This window comes from Pelophylax lessonae (genome assembly GCF_965119305.1).
Source record: "Pelophylax lessonae genome assembly, chromosome: 2".
NCBI classification, from domain to species: Eukaryota; Metazoa; Chordata; class Amphibia; order Anura; family Ranidae; genus Pelophylax; species Pelophylax lessonae.
Window position 1 is genome coordinate 256,688,158 of NC_138769.1, and position 17,902 is coordinate 256,706,059.

The following is a 17,902-nucleotide window of genomic DNA, read 5'->3' on the forward strand; positions in this document are numbered from 1 at the left end:
TGAACGGGTATTTAGCACGGCTGGGGGCGTTATAACAGACAAGCACAGCCGCCTGTCCAGAGACAATGTGGACAAGCTCACGTTCATTAAAATGAACCAGGCATGGATCCCACGGGACTTTTCCGTACCTTGTGCAGAATAGCAATGGATACCGACCTTACCCACCCATTGTTGCATTTTTGCTCTTTCTCACTCTTTTGGGGTGTACCCTCATTTAAAATTTGTGAAAAGAAGCAGTGTTGGCTACCTCGTCCTCCTCAGAGCCAGATTAACGTAGGGGCTATTGGAGCTGCAGCTCCAGGCCCCTACCTTTTATATAGGCCCCGGGTTGGCCATATTCACTGTTACCGCTCTTCTGTCACTTGTAAACACAGAAGTCTGGCTTCTATGCTCGCTTCCCCAGGCAGCACCCTCAAAACCTCCCCACACAGCGCGAAGGCCGGACAAGGAGGGACAGTTGCCGATGCATGGATGTGTTTATGGGCTTCAGAGACAGCATCCCATGTTGAATTAGGCATGCATGGCTGCACCCTTCCTCCTCTGGGTGCATGCCAAGGCACGGCCCTTAAGGCCCTTCAAAATCTTCAGCACCAAGCCCATGATGCTCTTAATCCGGCCCTGGTCCTCCTCCACCGCCGCTTCCACCTACACCGCCCATAGGTGTGCGCAGCCTATTGCATTAGGGTGTGCACCCCAAAGTTTAAATACACATGCATGTGTTTGCCTACATGTACATGGCCCCGATACATTACTCTCCCTGCTGGCAAAGAGAAATAGAGCAGAGCCAGGGCCGGTGCAAGGATTTTTGCCGCCCTAGGCAAAATAAAAATTGCCGCCCCCCCCCCCCCCCCCATATGCCCTACCTTCACTACATCAGCCAAGAGCCAGAAGATCTCTGCATTACGCAAAGTGTGAGCACAGTGGTTGATATAGTGGAGGTGGGAAGCAGTTTAAAGGAACACTGATGGGGGGTAATTTCTGCTGTGACCTGTGTACAGTCCCCGCCAACCTCAGCTTCTCCTCCTGGTTGGCGGTCAGTAATAATGCAGCTTCACCGCCATCCATGTGAATAAGGTCATGGAGACAGCCAATCACAGATCACCATCAGTCAGACGAGGTCAGAGGTCAGCATTTGGGTAGATGGGGACACTGCCTGCCATACACAGCCCCCCATATCACACAATACAGCCCCCCTATATCACAACACCCCCCCATATAATGCAGCCCCCTCCATATCATATAATGCAGCCCCCTCCATATGATATATAATGCAGCCCCCTCCATATCATGCAATGCAGCCCCCTCCATATCATGCAATAAAGCCCCCTCCATATCATGCAATGCAGCCCCCTCCATATGATATATAATGCAGCCCCCTCCATATGATATATAATGCAGCCCCCTCCATATCATATAATGCAGCCCCCTCCATATGATATATAATGCAGCCCCCTCCATATCATATATTGCAGCCCCCTCCATATGATATATAATGCAGCCCCCTCCATATCATACAATGCAGCCCCCTCCATATGATATATAATGCAGCCCCCTCCATATGATATACAATGCAGCCCCCTCCATATGATATATAAAGCAGCCCCCTCCATATGATATATAATGCAGCCCCCTTTATATGATATATAAAGCAGCCCCCTCCATATGATATATAAAGCAGCCCCCTCCATATCATACAATGCAGCCCCCCCCCCATATCATACAATGCAGCCCCCTCCATATGATATATAATGCAGCCCCCCATATAATATAATGCAGCCCCCTCCATATGATATATAATGCAGCCCCCCATATAATATAATGCAGCCCCCTCCATATGATATATAATGCAGCCCCCCATATAATATAATGCAGCCCCCTCCATATGATATATAATGCAGCCCCCCCATATAATATAATGCAGCCCCCTCCATATGATATATAATGCAGCCCCCTCCATATGATATATAATGCAGCCCCCTCCATATCATACAATGCAGCCCCCCCCCCATATCATACAATGAAGCCCCCTCCATATGATATGGAGGGGGCTGCTTTATATATCATATGGAGGGGGCTGCTTTATATATCATATGGAGGGGGCTGCATTGTATGATATGGAGAGGGCTGCATTATATATCATATGGAGGGGGCTGCATTGCATGATATGGAGGGGGCTGCATTGCATGATATGGAGGGGGCTGCATTATATATCATATGGAGGGGGCTGCATTGTATATCATATGGAGGGGGCTGCATTGTATATCATATGGAGGGGGGGATGCATTGTATATCATATGGAGGGGGGATGCATTGTATATCATATGGAGGGGGGATGCATTGTATATCATATGGAGGGGGATGCATTGTATATCATATGGAGGGGGCTGCATTGTATATCATATGGAGGGGGGATGCATTGTATATCATATGGAGGGGGCTGCATTGTATATCATATGGAGGGGGGATGCATTGTATATCATATGGAGGGGGGATGCATTGTATATCATATGGAGGGGGCTGCATTGTATATCATATGGAGAGGGCTGCATTGTATATCATACAATACAGCCCCCTCCATATGATATATAATGCAGCCCCCTCCATATGATATACAGTATAATGCAGCCCCCTCCATATGATATACAATGCAGCCCCTCCATATTATATACAATGCAGCCCCCTCCATATTATATACAATGCAGCCCCCTCCATATTATATACAATGCAGCCCCCTCCATATTATATATAATGCAGCCCCCTCCATATGATATACAATGCAGCCCCCTCCATATTATATACAATGCAGCCCCCTCCATATGATATATAATGCAGCCCCCTCCATATGATATATAATGCAGCTTCCCCCCCCCCCATATCATACAATGAAGCCCCCTCCATATATTTAATGCAGCCCCCTCCATATCATACAATGCAGCCCCCTCCATATGATATGGAGGGGGCTGCTTTATATATCATATGGAGGGGGCTGCATTGTATGATATGGAGAGGGCTGCATTATATATCATATGGAGGGGGCTGCATTGCATGATATGGAGGGGGCTGCATTGCATGATATGGAGGGGGCTGCAATATATGGAGGGGGCTGTATTATATATCATATGGAGGGGGCTGCATTGTATATCATATGGAGGGGGCTGCATTGTATATCATATGGAGGGGGCTGCATTGTATATCATATGGAGGGGGGATGCATTGTATATCATATGGAGGGGGATGCATTGTATATCATATGGAGGGGGATGCATTGTATATCATATGGAGGAGGCTGCATTGTATATCATATGGAGGGGGCTGCATTGTATATCATATGGAGGGGGGATGCATTGTATATCATATGGAGGGGGCTGCATTGTATATCATATGGAGGGGGGATGCATTGTATATCATACAAAAATTGATTCCAGATGATTGGTGCCTCAAATTGCCATCATCCCAAAAATTCAATGCATAAAACTAACACTGTACAGTGTTGATCTCCTCTGAGAAAAGGGGGGGATTTTTAAGGCAATAATACATGAAAAAACAAATAAATAAAATATGAAAATTTATTGATTAAAAACAACATTTCATATCATGAATACATGGATATAACAAGTTCCCTGGCCAAATGTGGAAAACCACGGCAGGCCATGGATCACAAAAACATGTGATATATATCTAAACTATACAGAAATAGAAATCGACAAAAATTGTGAAGATGTGCAAGAAAGCAAGGGATATAGTACCTCTCCCACACCAGGGTGCAGCCCTAGGTGAAGGAGAGCATTAATCCAATGCGTTTCGAAAGATTAAACGAACTTTTAGTTCCAGTCTTCGTCAGGGATATATATACTAGTCCCTTTATTCTCTTACCTAAAGAAAAAAACCACAAACAAACACAGAAAAAATATACATTAGAGGCATGAACAGCTTAACCCATCTCGCACCTGATTCCACGGTCACAGATGTAATAAATGGGCGGAAGTAAGAACAATGTGTAACTATATATATATATATATATGTATGTGTAAATACCCACCAATGCCTCCTCATGGCAACATAGTGTTGTCCTTGCTGGAAGGATCCAAGCTTCAGCGAAAGAGTAATAATAAACTCCCACTGTTATTCCAAAAGCAAGAAGAAAAACCCGAAAAGCTCACAGATAGTCCTGGACATGAGGTCTGGCACCCATCATATGCTCATCCAGTAGACTCACGGGGTATGTATCAACAAAAAGGTACCCCTTAACATATGGTGCCTAAAGACAATAAAAAATATATATGTATATTATTGGGAGCAAAAAATGTTACAAAAATATATGGTGTATATATAGTAACAACAACCTGAAGTGATGTTTGTAACCCAATTGGCCGAACTGCAGAAAGTGCCAGTGAGGGGTGGGGACACAAATCGGGGCATATGTTGAGCCAATGGACCCTAATGCCTAGCCAAAAGTATAGTGAACCCCCCCAGAAGAAAAAACATCACCCAAGGGTTACTTACATGTATCCAAAAAGAAGGTCAAAATCCTCTGAAGGATGTAGGTTCAGCCCACACAAATCCCACTGGAATTGCTGAAAAGCCAATGGGTGATAGATGGACCAAAATCAGTGGCTCCCCAATGGATTGCTACCTCCTACAGCATGGAGGAGCAAAGGAGTGAGGCGCCGTGGTGAGCCTTGGCGTCCTCTGTTTAAGGAGAGGCGTGGACCCGCCCTCCCTACATTCCCGCGGGTTCGCGCCACCCGGAAGTGGCTGCGTTCCCGCGTCTGGACCGGAAATGACGTGCCCGGCGCACCGGAAGTGACGCGAACGTCAACATCCGGTTCCCGAAGGGAGTGAGAACAGAGGACTCAATCACCACCGACACATGATAGAGCGCCGCATGCGGCGTCAGAGAGAATCTCCACCCCACCAAGCAGCATACTCAGGCCCCCAACTGGAAACCATCCAAGTATGGGGGCCCACATGTGCCGGACCGGAGGAGCAAAAAAATGATGGAAGCCAGACCACATAACACTGTAAGTCCCATAGGGACATAACAGTGTATATGGAGGACAGAGAGTAATCAAGGAAGAATGAAAAGGGAATAAAAAAAATCAAATATAAATAAATAAAGCTTGGATCCCACCAAGGAAGATGATGATTGAATATTGATGTAAAAAAGGAGGCAAAAGGGCATAAAAACCCCCCCTCCCCCGAAAAACGGGGGAACGAAGAAACGGGGGGGAGGTGAATATCCCTAAACAACAAGCCACCCAAACGCCCATTGTTGACCCCCGATCATGGTGTCCAGATGCCGATGGTATTGTAGTAACATTCCATGCCACAATGTATCAAAAAACATATAGGACAAAATTGTCATAATCACGATCATATGAATAAAATACCACAAAGTATACTGACTATATACACATTATCGCTCTGAAGTAAAACATATCAGGTAGTGAGAAGGGGAGGAAGGGAGGGAGGGAAAAAAAAAAAAAGGGGGGGGGGGAAGACAAGAAAAAGAAAGAGAAAGAAAAAGAAAAAAAAAAAGAAAAAGAAAGGAGCCCCCCAAAAGAGGAAAGCTGAAGGAGATTCAATCGGTTTTTCCTGAGCTAAACCCCTGTAAAAAAGGTCTATAACTTTCAATCTCATTAAGACCCGGACGCGTAGTAGCGTTCAGAGTCTGTATCCAGCGTGCCTCCCTCTGAAGCAACTGCTTGTTCCAATCGCCACCCCTTGGCGGAATGTGGATGCGGTCCAGGATGGTGAAGTTGGCTGGAGGCATGCGATATTGGTGATCCCATGCCACATGTCTGCCCAAGGGCAGATATAGGTCACCAATACGCATGCCCGCTAGATGTTTGATGCAGCGAGCCTAAAAACTCCTGCTTGGTCTTACCGACATAAAATGAACCGCATCCACACTCCACCAAGTAGACGACCCCCCTGGTCTTACAATTCGCAAAATGGCGCAGTTGGAATCTGTCACCATTAGGGAGGGTGAAGGAACGTCTCCTCTGCACGAAGGGGCAGAAGGAGCAGGAGCCACAGGGGAAGGTACCCCATGTGCGACAGGGGTCACGTCTGCGGTCCCCCTTGTGCTCACTTTGGACCAATTTTTGGCCGATGGACCCAGCTCTGCTATATGTAATAGAAGGTTTTTTGGAAACGTTCCAAATTTGTTTCCAAAAAACCTTCTATTACATATAGCAGAGCTGGGTCCATCGGCCAAAAATTGGTCCAAAGCGAGCACAAGGGGGACCGCAGACGTGACCCCTGTCGCACATGGGGTACCTTCCCCTGTGGCTCCTGCTCCTTCTGCCCCTTCGTGCAGAGGAGACGTTCCTTCACCCTCCCTAATGGTGACAGATTCCAACTGCGCCATTTTGCAAATTGTAAGACCAGGGGGGTCGTCTACTTGGTGGAGTGTGGATGCGGTTCATTTTATGTCGGTAAGACCAAGCAGGAGTTTTTAGGCTCGCTGCATCAAACATCTAGCGGGCATGCGTATTGGTGACCTATATCTGCCCTTGGGCAGACATGTGGCATGGGATCGCCAATATCGCATGCCTCAACTTCACCATCCTGGACCGCATCCCCATTCCGCCAAGGGGTGGCGATTGGAACAAGCAGTTGCTTCAGAGGGAGGCACGCTGGATACAGACTCTGAACGCTACTACGCGTCCGGGTCTTAATGAGATTGAAAGTTATAGACCTTTTTTACAGGGGTTTAGCTCAGGAAAAACCGATTGAATCTCCTTCAGCTTTCCCCTTTTGGGGGGCTCCTTTCTTTTTCTTTTTTTTTTTTCTTTTTCTTTCTCTTTCTTTTTCTTTTTCTTGTCTTCCCCCCCCCCCCCCCCTTTTTTTTTTTTTTTCCCTCCCTCCCTTCCTTCCCTTCTCACTACCTGATATGTTTTACTTCAGAGCGATAATGTGTATATAGTCAGTATACTTTGTGGTATTTTATTCATATGATCGTGATTATGACAATTTTGTCCTATATGTTTTTTGATACATTGTGGCATGGAATGTTACTGCAATACCATCGGCATCTGGACACCATGATCGGGGGTCAACAATGGGCGTTTGGGTGGCTTGTTGTTTAGGGATATTCACCTCCCCCCCGTTTCTTCGTTCCCCCGTTTTTTGGGGGAGGGGGGGTTTTTATGCCCTTTTGCCTCCTTTTTACATCAATATTCAATCATCATCTTCCTTGGTGGGATCCAAGCTTTATTTATTTATATTTGATTTTTTTTATTCCCTTTTCATTCTTCCTTGATTACTCTCTGTCCTCCATATACACTGTTATGTCCCTATGGGACTTACAGTGTTATGTGGTCTGGCTTCCATCATTTTTTTGCTCCTCCGGTCCGGCACATGTGGGCCCCCATACTTGGATGGTTTCCAGTTGGGGGCCTGAGTATGCTGCTTGGTGGGGTGGAGATTCTCTCTGCCGCCGCATGCGGCGCTCTATCATGTGTCGGTGGTGATTGAGTCCTCTGTTCTCACTCCCTTCGGTAACCGGATGTTGACGTTCGCGTCACTTCCGGTGCGCCGGGCACGTCATTTCCGGTCCAGACGCGGGAACGCAGCCACTTCCGGGTGGCGCGAACCCGCGGGAATGTAGGGAGGGCGGGTCCATGCCTCTCCTTAAACAGAGGACACCAAGGCTCACCACGGCGCCTAACTCCTTTGCTCCTCCATGCTGTAGGAGGTAGCCATCCATTGGGGAGCCACTGATTTTGGTCCATCTATCACCCATCAGCTTTTCAGCAATTCCAGTGGGATTTGTGTGGGCTGAACCTACATCCTTCACAGGATTTTGACCTTCTTTTTGGATACATGTAAGTAACCCTTGGGTGATGTTTTTTCTTCTGGGGGGGTTCACTATACTTTTGGCTAGGCATTAGGGTCCATTGGCTCGACATATGCCTCGATTTGTGTCCCCACCCCTCACTGGCACTTTCTGCAGTTCGGCCAATTGGGTTACAAACATCACTTCAGGTTGTTGTTACTATATATACACCATATATTTTTGTAACATTTTTTGCTCCCAATAATATACATATATATTTTTTATTGTCTTTAGGCACCATATGTTAAGGGGTACCTTTTTGTTGATATATACCCCGTGAGTCTACTGGATGAGCATATGATGGGTGCCAGACCTCATGTCCAGGACTATCTGTGAGCTTTTCGGGTTTTTCTTCTTGCTTTTGGAATAACAGTGGGAGTTTATTATTACTCTTTCGCTGAAGTTTGGATCCTTCCAGCAAGGACAACACTATGTTGCCATGAGGAGGCATTGGTGGGTATTTACACATACATATATATATAGTTACACATTGTTCTTACTTCCGCCCATTTATTACATCTGTGACCGTGGAATCAGGTGCGAGATGGGTTAAGCTGTTCATGCCTCTAATGTATATTTTTTCTGTGTTTGTTTGTGGTTTTTTTCTTTAGGTAAGAGAATAAAGGGACTAGTATATATATCCCTGACGAAGACTGGAACTAAAAGTTCGTTTAATCTTTCTAAACGCGTTGGATTAATGCTCTCCTTCACCTAGGGCTGCACCCTGGTGTGGGAGAGGTACTATATCCCTTGCTTTCTTGCACATCTTCACAATTTTTGTCGATTTCTATTTCTGTATAGTTTAGATATATATCACATGTTTTTGTGATCCATGGCCTGCCGTAGTTTTCCACATTTGGCCAGGGAACTTGTTATATCCATGTATTCATGATATGAAATGTTGTTTTTAATCAATAAATTTTCATATTTTATTTATTTGTTTTTTCATGTATTATTGCCTTAAAAATCCCTCCCTTTTCTCAGAGGAGACCAACACTGTACAGTGTTAGTTTTATGCATTGCATTGTATATCATATGGAGGGGCTGCATTGTATATCATATGGAGGGGGATGCATTGTATATCATATGGAGAGGGCTGCATTGTATATCATACAATACAGCCCCCTCCATATGATATATAATGCAGCCCCCTCCATATGATATACAGTACAATGCAGCCCCCTCCATATTATATACAATGCAGCCCCCTCCATATTTATATACAATGCAGCCCCCTCCATATTATATACAATGCAGTCCCCTCCATATTATATACAATGCAGCCCCCTCCATATGATATACAATGCAGCCCCCTCCATATGATATACAATGCAGCCCCCTCCATATGATACATTGCAGCCCCCTCCCCCACATGTATGAAGAGAAGACAGCGAGGCCAGTGTCCGGATAGGGGAGTGTACTGTGTCCTCTGTGCGAGGGGTGGGAGAGGAGGGGGACACACATCGTCTCACCTGGCAGGCTCTGTGGAATTGTTTCTTCAGCCCGGTGGCCACCGACATGCTGTCCTAGGCATGTGATGGGGGAGGGGAGCCCGGTGTCCAGCAATCTGCTTCTGCCAGAACACGGAGGAGTGGGGGGGGCGTCTGGAGAAGCACAAGTCCCGCCCCCTGGGTGTGACTGGATATCGGCTCCTACAAACAGAAATCAGCAGTAATCGGCTGGAGGGGCGGAGTGCGGCGAGCGCCGAGCTGGATCCCAAGGAGAAGCTCAAACCTGCTGTGATTTCCATGGAGGGCACCTACGGCGCCCGACTAATGTGCGCTCTAGTGGTGTGCTGCCTGAGGCTTGCTGTAGCGCTCAGGCGGCAGCCGCGGCACAGACAGCATGAGGAGTGCCACATCGGCTGATCCACTACTGATTTGGGTAGCAGGATGCTGGCGCCCCCTGCTAAGTTGCGCCCTAGGCGGCTAACTAAGCCGCCTTACAGGTAGCGCCGGCCCTGAGCAGAGCAGGCCCGAGGGAGATCTTTCCCATCTCCTCACTGGCAAACAGAGTCATAATGCTATGTGCCCTAGGTGATTAGGGTGTGCCCAGGCACACCCGGCACACCCTGTGCGCACGCCTATGACACCGCCACATCCACCACCACCTCAACCTCCCTCCTACTCCATATGGGCCTCGTCCTTCAGAGATGAAGAACATTGTTTTATTTTTCTGTTTTTTTTTTTGTTGTTTTAAGTTATTTCCCTATCCACATTTGTTTGCAGAGCACTTGCCATGCTCTTAATTACGTTTTGCTGCCGTTTGCAGCACTCTAGCCCTTTCCTTTGGTGTTTTAGAGCCATTTTAGTGCCTGAAAGTTCGGGTCCCCATTGACTTCAATGGAGTTCTGTGTCCGGGAAAAGTTCGGCAAAAGTCCGGGACACGGACCCGGACTTTTTTTTAAAGTTCAGGCCGAACCCGTCGAACACGGACATCCAGGTGTCCGCTCAACTCTAACCATGGGAAAACTGAGCACAGCAACAGGACACAAAGTAGTTATACTTTTTGAAGAAGCACAAAGAAATGGGCAATGCTGAGGACCGTAGGCACAGTTGTCAGCCAAGAAAACCTAATGCAAGAGATGAAAGATACATCATGCTTACTTCCCTTCAACATTGGAAGATGTCCAGCAGTGCCATCAGCACAGAACTGAAGGAAACCAGTGGGACATGGAAACAATGTTAAGTTACTCACCTATGCACGAAAACATAAAAACTGGGGTGCAGAAAAATTGTAGCAGGTGCTTTGAACTGTCAATATTTAAAATATTTGTCTGTAGCAGGAGGCAGTTTGTTTGTTGAAGGGCTAGAGAGTGGTACAAAAATGAGTGTCTGCAGGCAACAGAAGCATGGTGGAAGTTCCCTGCATGTTTGGGGCTGCATTTCTGCAAATAGAGATGGAGATTTGGGCAGGATCAATGGTGTCCTCAATGCTGAGAAATACAGGCAGATACTTATCCGTCATGCCTAACCAATATCATTAGGAACTATCCTTAGCATAAAGAAGAATGAGGGTTTGGCCCACACAGAGCCCTGATCTCAAGATCATTATGTCTGTCTGGGATATTACATGAAAGAAGCAGAAGGATTTGAGGCAGTCTACATACACAGAAGATCTGTGGTGGTTAGTTCTCCATTAGGTTGGAACCTACCTGCCGAGTTTTTTCAAAAACTGTGTGCAAGTGTACCTAGAAGAATTGATGCTGCTGTTGAAGACAAAGGGTAGTCACCCAAAATATTGATTTGATTTGGATTTCTCTTCTGTTCATTCATTTTCCATGTTGTTAATTGATAAAAAGAAACCATTACCATTTCTATTCCTGAAAGCATTCTTAATTTAAAGCCTTTTTTCACATCTGTCCAAAACGTTTGCATAGTAGTGTAGGTCTGACTCAGCAGGGATATATTTAATCTCTGCAGAGAGACCATATGTTTACACACAGAAAGCAAGGATCATCTCTGCAACATGCTGGCATTTCTACCCAGGTTGTGGATGCTTTCTAAAGGAAATGAACTAAATTAATAGTGTTTTCCTCTACTAAAATACAACTAAAACAATTCAGATGACTAAAATACAACTAAAACTAAAATGGCATTTTATTCAAAAGACTATGACTAAAACTAAATTGAAATTTGACATCAAAATGAACACTAAATGTATCTAAACTGAATGTTTAGCTGGGCTTTAACCACTACTTACCCACTGGACACTTAAACCCCCTTCCTAACCAGACCAATTTTCACATTCTGGTTTCCCCATTTTGATGAGTATTTCTCCCTCTCAGATGATTATTTGGACCGTGGAGACTATGCAGCCATGACCTTCAGCGTCCAGGCCATGCCCCCCAACCAGACCAATTTTCAGCTTTCAGTGCTCTCACATTTTGAATGACAATTACTAGTATTCATGCAACACTGTACCCATATCTGACATTTTTATCTTTTTTTCACACAAATAGAGCTTTTGGTGGTATTTAATAAGTGGGTTTTTTATTTTTTGCACTATAAATGAAAACAAAATAAGGAAAATTTTGTAAAAAGGAAAATTTTGTAAAAAAAAAATGCATTTTTCTTTGTTTCGGTTTTAAAATTTTGCAAATTTTGTAACTTTTTTGGCCAAAAGTTATACTACTACATATCTTTGGTAAAAATAACCCAAATAAGTATATAATATTTGATCTTTGTGAAGGTTATAGAGTCTACAAGCTATGGTGCCAATCATTGAAAATTTATCACACCTGATGTACTGACGGCCTATCTCATTTCATGAAACACTAACAAGCCAAGAAAGTACAAATAGCCCCCAAATGACCCCTTTTTGAAGAAAGTACATATACCCCCCAAATGACCCCTTTTTGGAAAGTAGACATTCCAAGGTATTTCGTAAGAGGCATGGTGAGTTTTTTGAAGCTGTAATTTTTTCCCACAATTCTTTGCAAATGAAGATTTATTTATTTATTTTTAACAAAATTGTCATGTTACCAAGTTGTTTCTCACACACTGTACTTGCAACTACACCCCAAAATACATTCTGCTACTCCTCCTGAGTATGGCGATACCACATATGTGAGACTTTTACACAGCCTGGCCACATACAGAGGCCCAACATCCATGTAGCACCTTCAGGTGTTCTAGGAGCAAAAATTACACAAATAACTTCCTGACAACCTATCACAGTTTTGAAGGCACTGGAGCATGCGAGGAGAGGACTGAACCGGACATGCGCCGGTTTGTTGACAACTGATCCCTTCATCATTGGATGAAGCGATCACCTAGTAAAGGTGACCTAGCTGTCATTGGCCCTTTACCACGTTCTGTGATGCGCTGGGTCCCTTGGACCCAGCGAGCATGGGCACTTCGATTCTGGGCGGACGTCGTTGTAGGCCCTCCCACAATAAGCCAACCATGCTGTAGCCGTCATTTGGCTATGACCCGGTCGGCAAGTGGTTAAACACAATATTTTTTGATGCCAGAAATTAAATGTGGTGTGGTAAACATGCCATTTAAATAAACATTTCTGGCACCTCAGTACTTACTGTAAGTTTTTTTGTCATTTTTCCAGTATTGTTGCATTCATTGGTATGTTTCAAATTGATGTGACCACTTTGCTAAAGCTTGCCTGTAGGCTAGTTAGCTGTGTTTCCACCATAGGCCAAACTGTCTTTCAAGTCCTCCCCTCACATTCTATAGAATGTAAATAGAAATTTCTACTAAACTTTCTACTAAACCCAATTGCGTATTTTGCTATGAACATGATAGGCTGAATAAGTCCCATAACATCTGTAAACAAAAAAAGTGTCTTATAGTAAATTGTATGAATACACAGTTTAGTTTTATGTTATATCTTTATACTATAAGGCCCCTTTCACAATTGAGGAGTGCACTAGTAGATCCGCCTGCTCAGCAGGGGATCTTTCCGCTGATCCCCACTAAGCAGGCAGATGACAGGTCCGTGTCCATTCTGCTGATGCAGAGTGGACACAGACACAGCCCGCTGTCCTCTATGGACTGTCGGATGGAAACGGGTCGCCTATCTGTTTCCATCCGACTGTCATCTGATCCACCAGAGGGATAGGGAATGGATCCCCATCTGTCTGTTTTAAGTAGATCAGATATCGGCAGGTGTCAATGGACATATGCGTTGTCATCCACCGCTCCCTAAGAGAGCAATGGATCATCTGATTGGGTCCGCCTGCAAAACTGACAAGCGGACCTGATCAGTCCATCCATGTGAAAGGGGCCTCTGCTGCATTAATATATCTATACAGCATGCATTGATATGAACCCAAGGACACGTCAAAAATGTGCTCTCATATGGTTACTGTACTAACCTTGTTCATCCTTCTGCATTTTCTTGAATAGTGCAAATTTTAAAGGGTCATCCACCACTTGAAATTTTTGTAAAAGCCCACGGATGACCTCACTAGCTGTTGTGATACTGCTAATATGTAACTGCTTCATGGCATCCAGTGGGACGTTGATGGAAGTCTGGTTTTCTTTTGCTTTATCAGATGATGCTTCTTTTTTTGTGTAAATGGATGGTGCCTGACAGGATACAGTGACTGGACGCCGAAGCTGCAAATGCACTTTAATGAATCCAGTGTATGTTCCATCCTCTGCCTGGCAATTTCAAGAATAAATTAATATAAGCCATTATTATAAATTGTAATAAAGCATCTTGCTACATTTACAGTGCTGTGACAACAATTGCCCTCTTCCTTATTTTCGCTGTCTTTTTCTTGTTGACATTAGTGCTTCCACTGCCTGACCAGTTTTTCATTTTTTTCATATGCACAATGAAACACATTCTGGAATTAGTATTCATTGAGAAATCCCCCAAAAACCTACAAAAATGATAGAATTTAAAGATAGTATTCTTGATTTTGTATGTTCCATGAAATGTACCTATTTTCCAAATATTTATTCTTGAATGAAAAATTATAAATATTTTAGTGTACACAAATACAATAGAATTCCCAAAGCTTTTATCAAGTTAAAATATTATAATGTCCTAAATTCATGCATAACAAATAGTTCTAGGCTTTAAACTGTGCATGCTTGGAAAACTAAAAAAGATACATAAAATATTAGTAGCTATCACATGAAAGAACTGTACTACTCACCATCATTCCCACAGAGATCTAACACCTCAGTGACCCCTACACTGCCCAGCTAGGAGTGTTGGGAAGCTGTCAAATCTTTATTAATCAAGAAAATGGAAATGAAATCAATATTTGGTGAAATCCCCTTTGCACTAATTTTCAATTATGGCACTTTCATTGCAATTTCTAAAAGTTATAGATTTTTATTACTTTACTTTGTGCAAAAAGGAAGCTTTGGACTAACATGTGCTAACTGAGATTGCAATAAATGATCAAATAAGACAAATATTTTAGCAAACCATTGAAATAAGATAAGGTCTTTCCAAGGCAAAGACTTTAAAGCAGGCTGGGATCAAGATGTGCTGTCCAAGCTATGTTAAATAAGCGCAAAGAAACGGGCAACGTGGAGGACCGTAGCCGCAATAGTTGGCCAAGGAAACTTAATGCAACAGATGAAAGACACATCATGCTAACTTCCCTTCAACATTGGAAGATGTCCATCAGTGCCATCAGCACAGAACTGGCAGAAACCAGTGGGACCCAGGTACACCCATCTATTGTGCAGAGAAGTCTGGCCAGAACTGGTCTTCATGGAAGAATTGGGGCCAAAAAGCCATATTTTCAACGTCGAAATGAGGCTAAGCGGCTATGCACTAAACAGTCGAACTGGAGTGTAGAAAAATAACAGCAGGAGCTCTGGTCTGAGGAGTCAAAATCTGAAATATTTAGCTGTAGCAGGAGGCAGTTTGTTTACCGAAGAGCTGGAGAGCAGTACAATAATGAGTGTCCGCAAGCGGCAGAGAAGCATGGCGGAGGTTCTTTGCAAGTTTCTGCAAAGAAAGCCAAAAATTGTATCAAATATGTACCGTAATTTTACTTCCCTGATGCCAATAAATGGCAGCACCGCCCCTTTACCTACCCACAGGACTTGTTTAAATTTATAAAAGAAAAACTAGAGCCACCTCCCCCATTCTCTGTGAAAATAACAAGATCAAAAAAAGGAAGGGTTCATATGCTGCCATGGATTGGCATCATGAAAGGAACATTACGGTAAGTATTTGATTCCGTCCAAGTACATTAATGTATGAGCCCCTGGATCTTCCCTGTCGTGACTATGGCAGGTGCACTGCACCAAACAGCCTGCTACTTTGCAGTTGTCTCCATTTTGCAGCACTGTCCAAACTTAAAAATGGACCTAGCTGAATGAGCCTCTATCACTTATGGAGACTTGACTCTCTAAGATGACAAGGTTTTGCTGTAGGGTCCTTCTCCAAATTTGCCTGATGGAAACACAAACAGCCTTCGGGAGGATTTTAACTTTTTCCCTCCCAACCACTGTACATAAACGGCCGGATGGGCCTTTCGACGTTCTAAGTGGACGTACAGCGCCCCTTAGAACAAGTGCCCACAACAGGACATAGCCAAGATGGGATCAGGACATGGGCTCTGTTATTAGCCCTCCCGATCACGTGATGGCTGTGTCCAATCACTGCCTTCACGGTGTAAAAAGTGACACGCGTCTCTGTGTCAGCTGTGAGAGCTCAGTGCGGGGGGCGGGAGGGGAGCGGGGGTCTGCTAGGTCTGTGACAGCTGTGTGTAAGGATGATTTTACATACAGAGCTGTCACAGATTCCCCCACACACAGTACACCAAGCACCACTGTCCCTGTCCCCATACAGATCTGTCACAGTGCCCCCATAAACATCTGTACCAGTGCACAAAACATCTGTCAGTGTCCCATCTCATCTGTACCAGTGCACAAAATATCTGCAATAGTGTAAAATTGTGACATCAACATCTGCCAGTGTCCGCTGGTGGCCGATCAACATCTGTCAGTGTACAAGTGCACAAAAACATCTGTAAGTGTATCAGTGTCCCACCTATAAATAAATATAACATTTAAAGCGCCCCTGTCCCCCCGTGCTCACGTGCAAGGCGAACGCACATATTCGTCCTGTACGCATACATAAACAGCGATAGCACCACACGTAACATTAGAGCAAGGGCAATAATTCTAGCACCAGACCTCCTGTGTAACTCTAAACTGGTAACCAATAAAAGGCCTTCAAAGAGCCACCTATGGAGATTTATAAATACCAAAGTTTAGCGGCATTTCACAAACATAGTATCTGTTTACCTGGCGCAACACCATATTTTATATTTTACCAAAAAATTGGGTATTATATTGTCTCTGTGTGCATTGAAATTCATTAAAATGTATTTATGCGTTAGTGTGTAAAATTGCGTTTGAAAAATTTCTGAGCAAATACCGTGTGACATAAAAATTAGCTCAGGTGGGGGAGTCTGTCCACAAGACAACTATTAGTCATGGACTCTACAAATCTGACCTTTATGGAAGAGTAACAAGAAGAAAGCCATTGTTGAAAGAGAGCCATAAGAAGTCCCGTTTGCAGTTTGCGAGAAGTCATGTGGCATACACAGCAAACATGTGGAAGAAGGTGCTCTGGTTAGATGAGACCAAAATTGAACTTTTTGGCATAAAAATAAAATGGCTATGTGTGGCGGAAAACTAACACTGCACATCATCCTGAACACACAATGAAACATAGTGGTGGCAGCATCATGTTGTGTAAATGCTTTTCTTCAGCAGGGACAGGGAACCTGGTCACAGTTGATGAGAAGATGGATGGAGCCTAATACAAGGCAATCTTAGAAGAAAACCTGTTAGAGTCTGCAAAAGACTTGAGACTGGGGAAAAGGTTCATCTTCCAGCAGGACATTGACCATAAACATACAGCCAGAGCTACAATGGAATGGTTTATCAAAGCATATGCATGTGTTAGAATGGCCCAGTCAAAGTCCAGACATAAACCAATTTAGAATCCGTGGCAAGACTTGAAAATTGCTGTTCACAAATGACCTCCATCCAATCTGACAGAGCTTGAGCTTTTTTGCAAAGAAGAATGGGCAAAAATTTCACTCTAGCTGTGCAAAGCTTATAGCACCCAAAAGACTTGCAGCTGTAATTGCAGCAAAAGTTGGTTCTACAAAGTATTGACTCAGGGGGGATGAATACAAATACACACCACACTTTTCACATATTTATTTGTAAAAAAAATTTGAAAACCATTTATCATTTTCCTTCCACTTTACGATTATGTGCTGCTTTGTGTTAGTCTATCACATAAAATCCCAATAAAATACATTTACGTTTTTTAGTTTTAACATGACAAAATGTGGAAAATTTCAAGGGGTATGAATAATTCTTCAAAGCACTATATATTTTTGTAGCAGAGGCCCTAGGGAAATAAAATGGTGTTGTGGAAACACTGGTAGCTGAAGTGCTTGATCCTGACTAGGTTCCATTGCTAGGGTAAACCCAAGCCTGAGGGCCGATTTCAATGCTTGCTATCATAGTAAGACCCTCATACAACAATCTCCCCTGGAACTTCATGACTAAAGGCAGTAGAGGAAAGGCATCTGCTAGGTCACTA

At 44.1% G+C, this 17,902-nt stretch overlaps 1 protein-coding gene across 1 annotated transcript in view; it reads right to left on the reverse strand.

Moving 5' to 3' along the window:
* RASSF5 (Ras association domain family member 5) overlaps positions 1-17,902 on the reverse strand; it is a gene marked incomplete at its 3' end in the record, with an annotated part of 115,609 nt that overhangs the window by 29,617 nt on the left and 68,090 nt on the right. Inside the window, exon 3 of the mRNA XM_082248020.1 lies at positions 13,677-13,965. Coding sequence (XP_082104146.1) covers positions 13,677-13,965 — 289 coding nt within the window. The remainder of the gene's footprint in view (positions 1-13,676; positions 13,966-17,902) is intronic.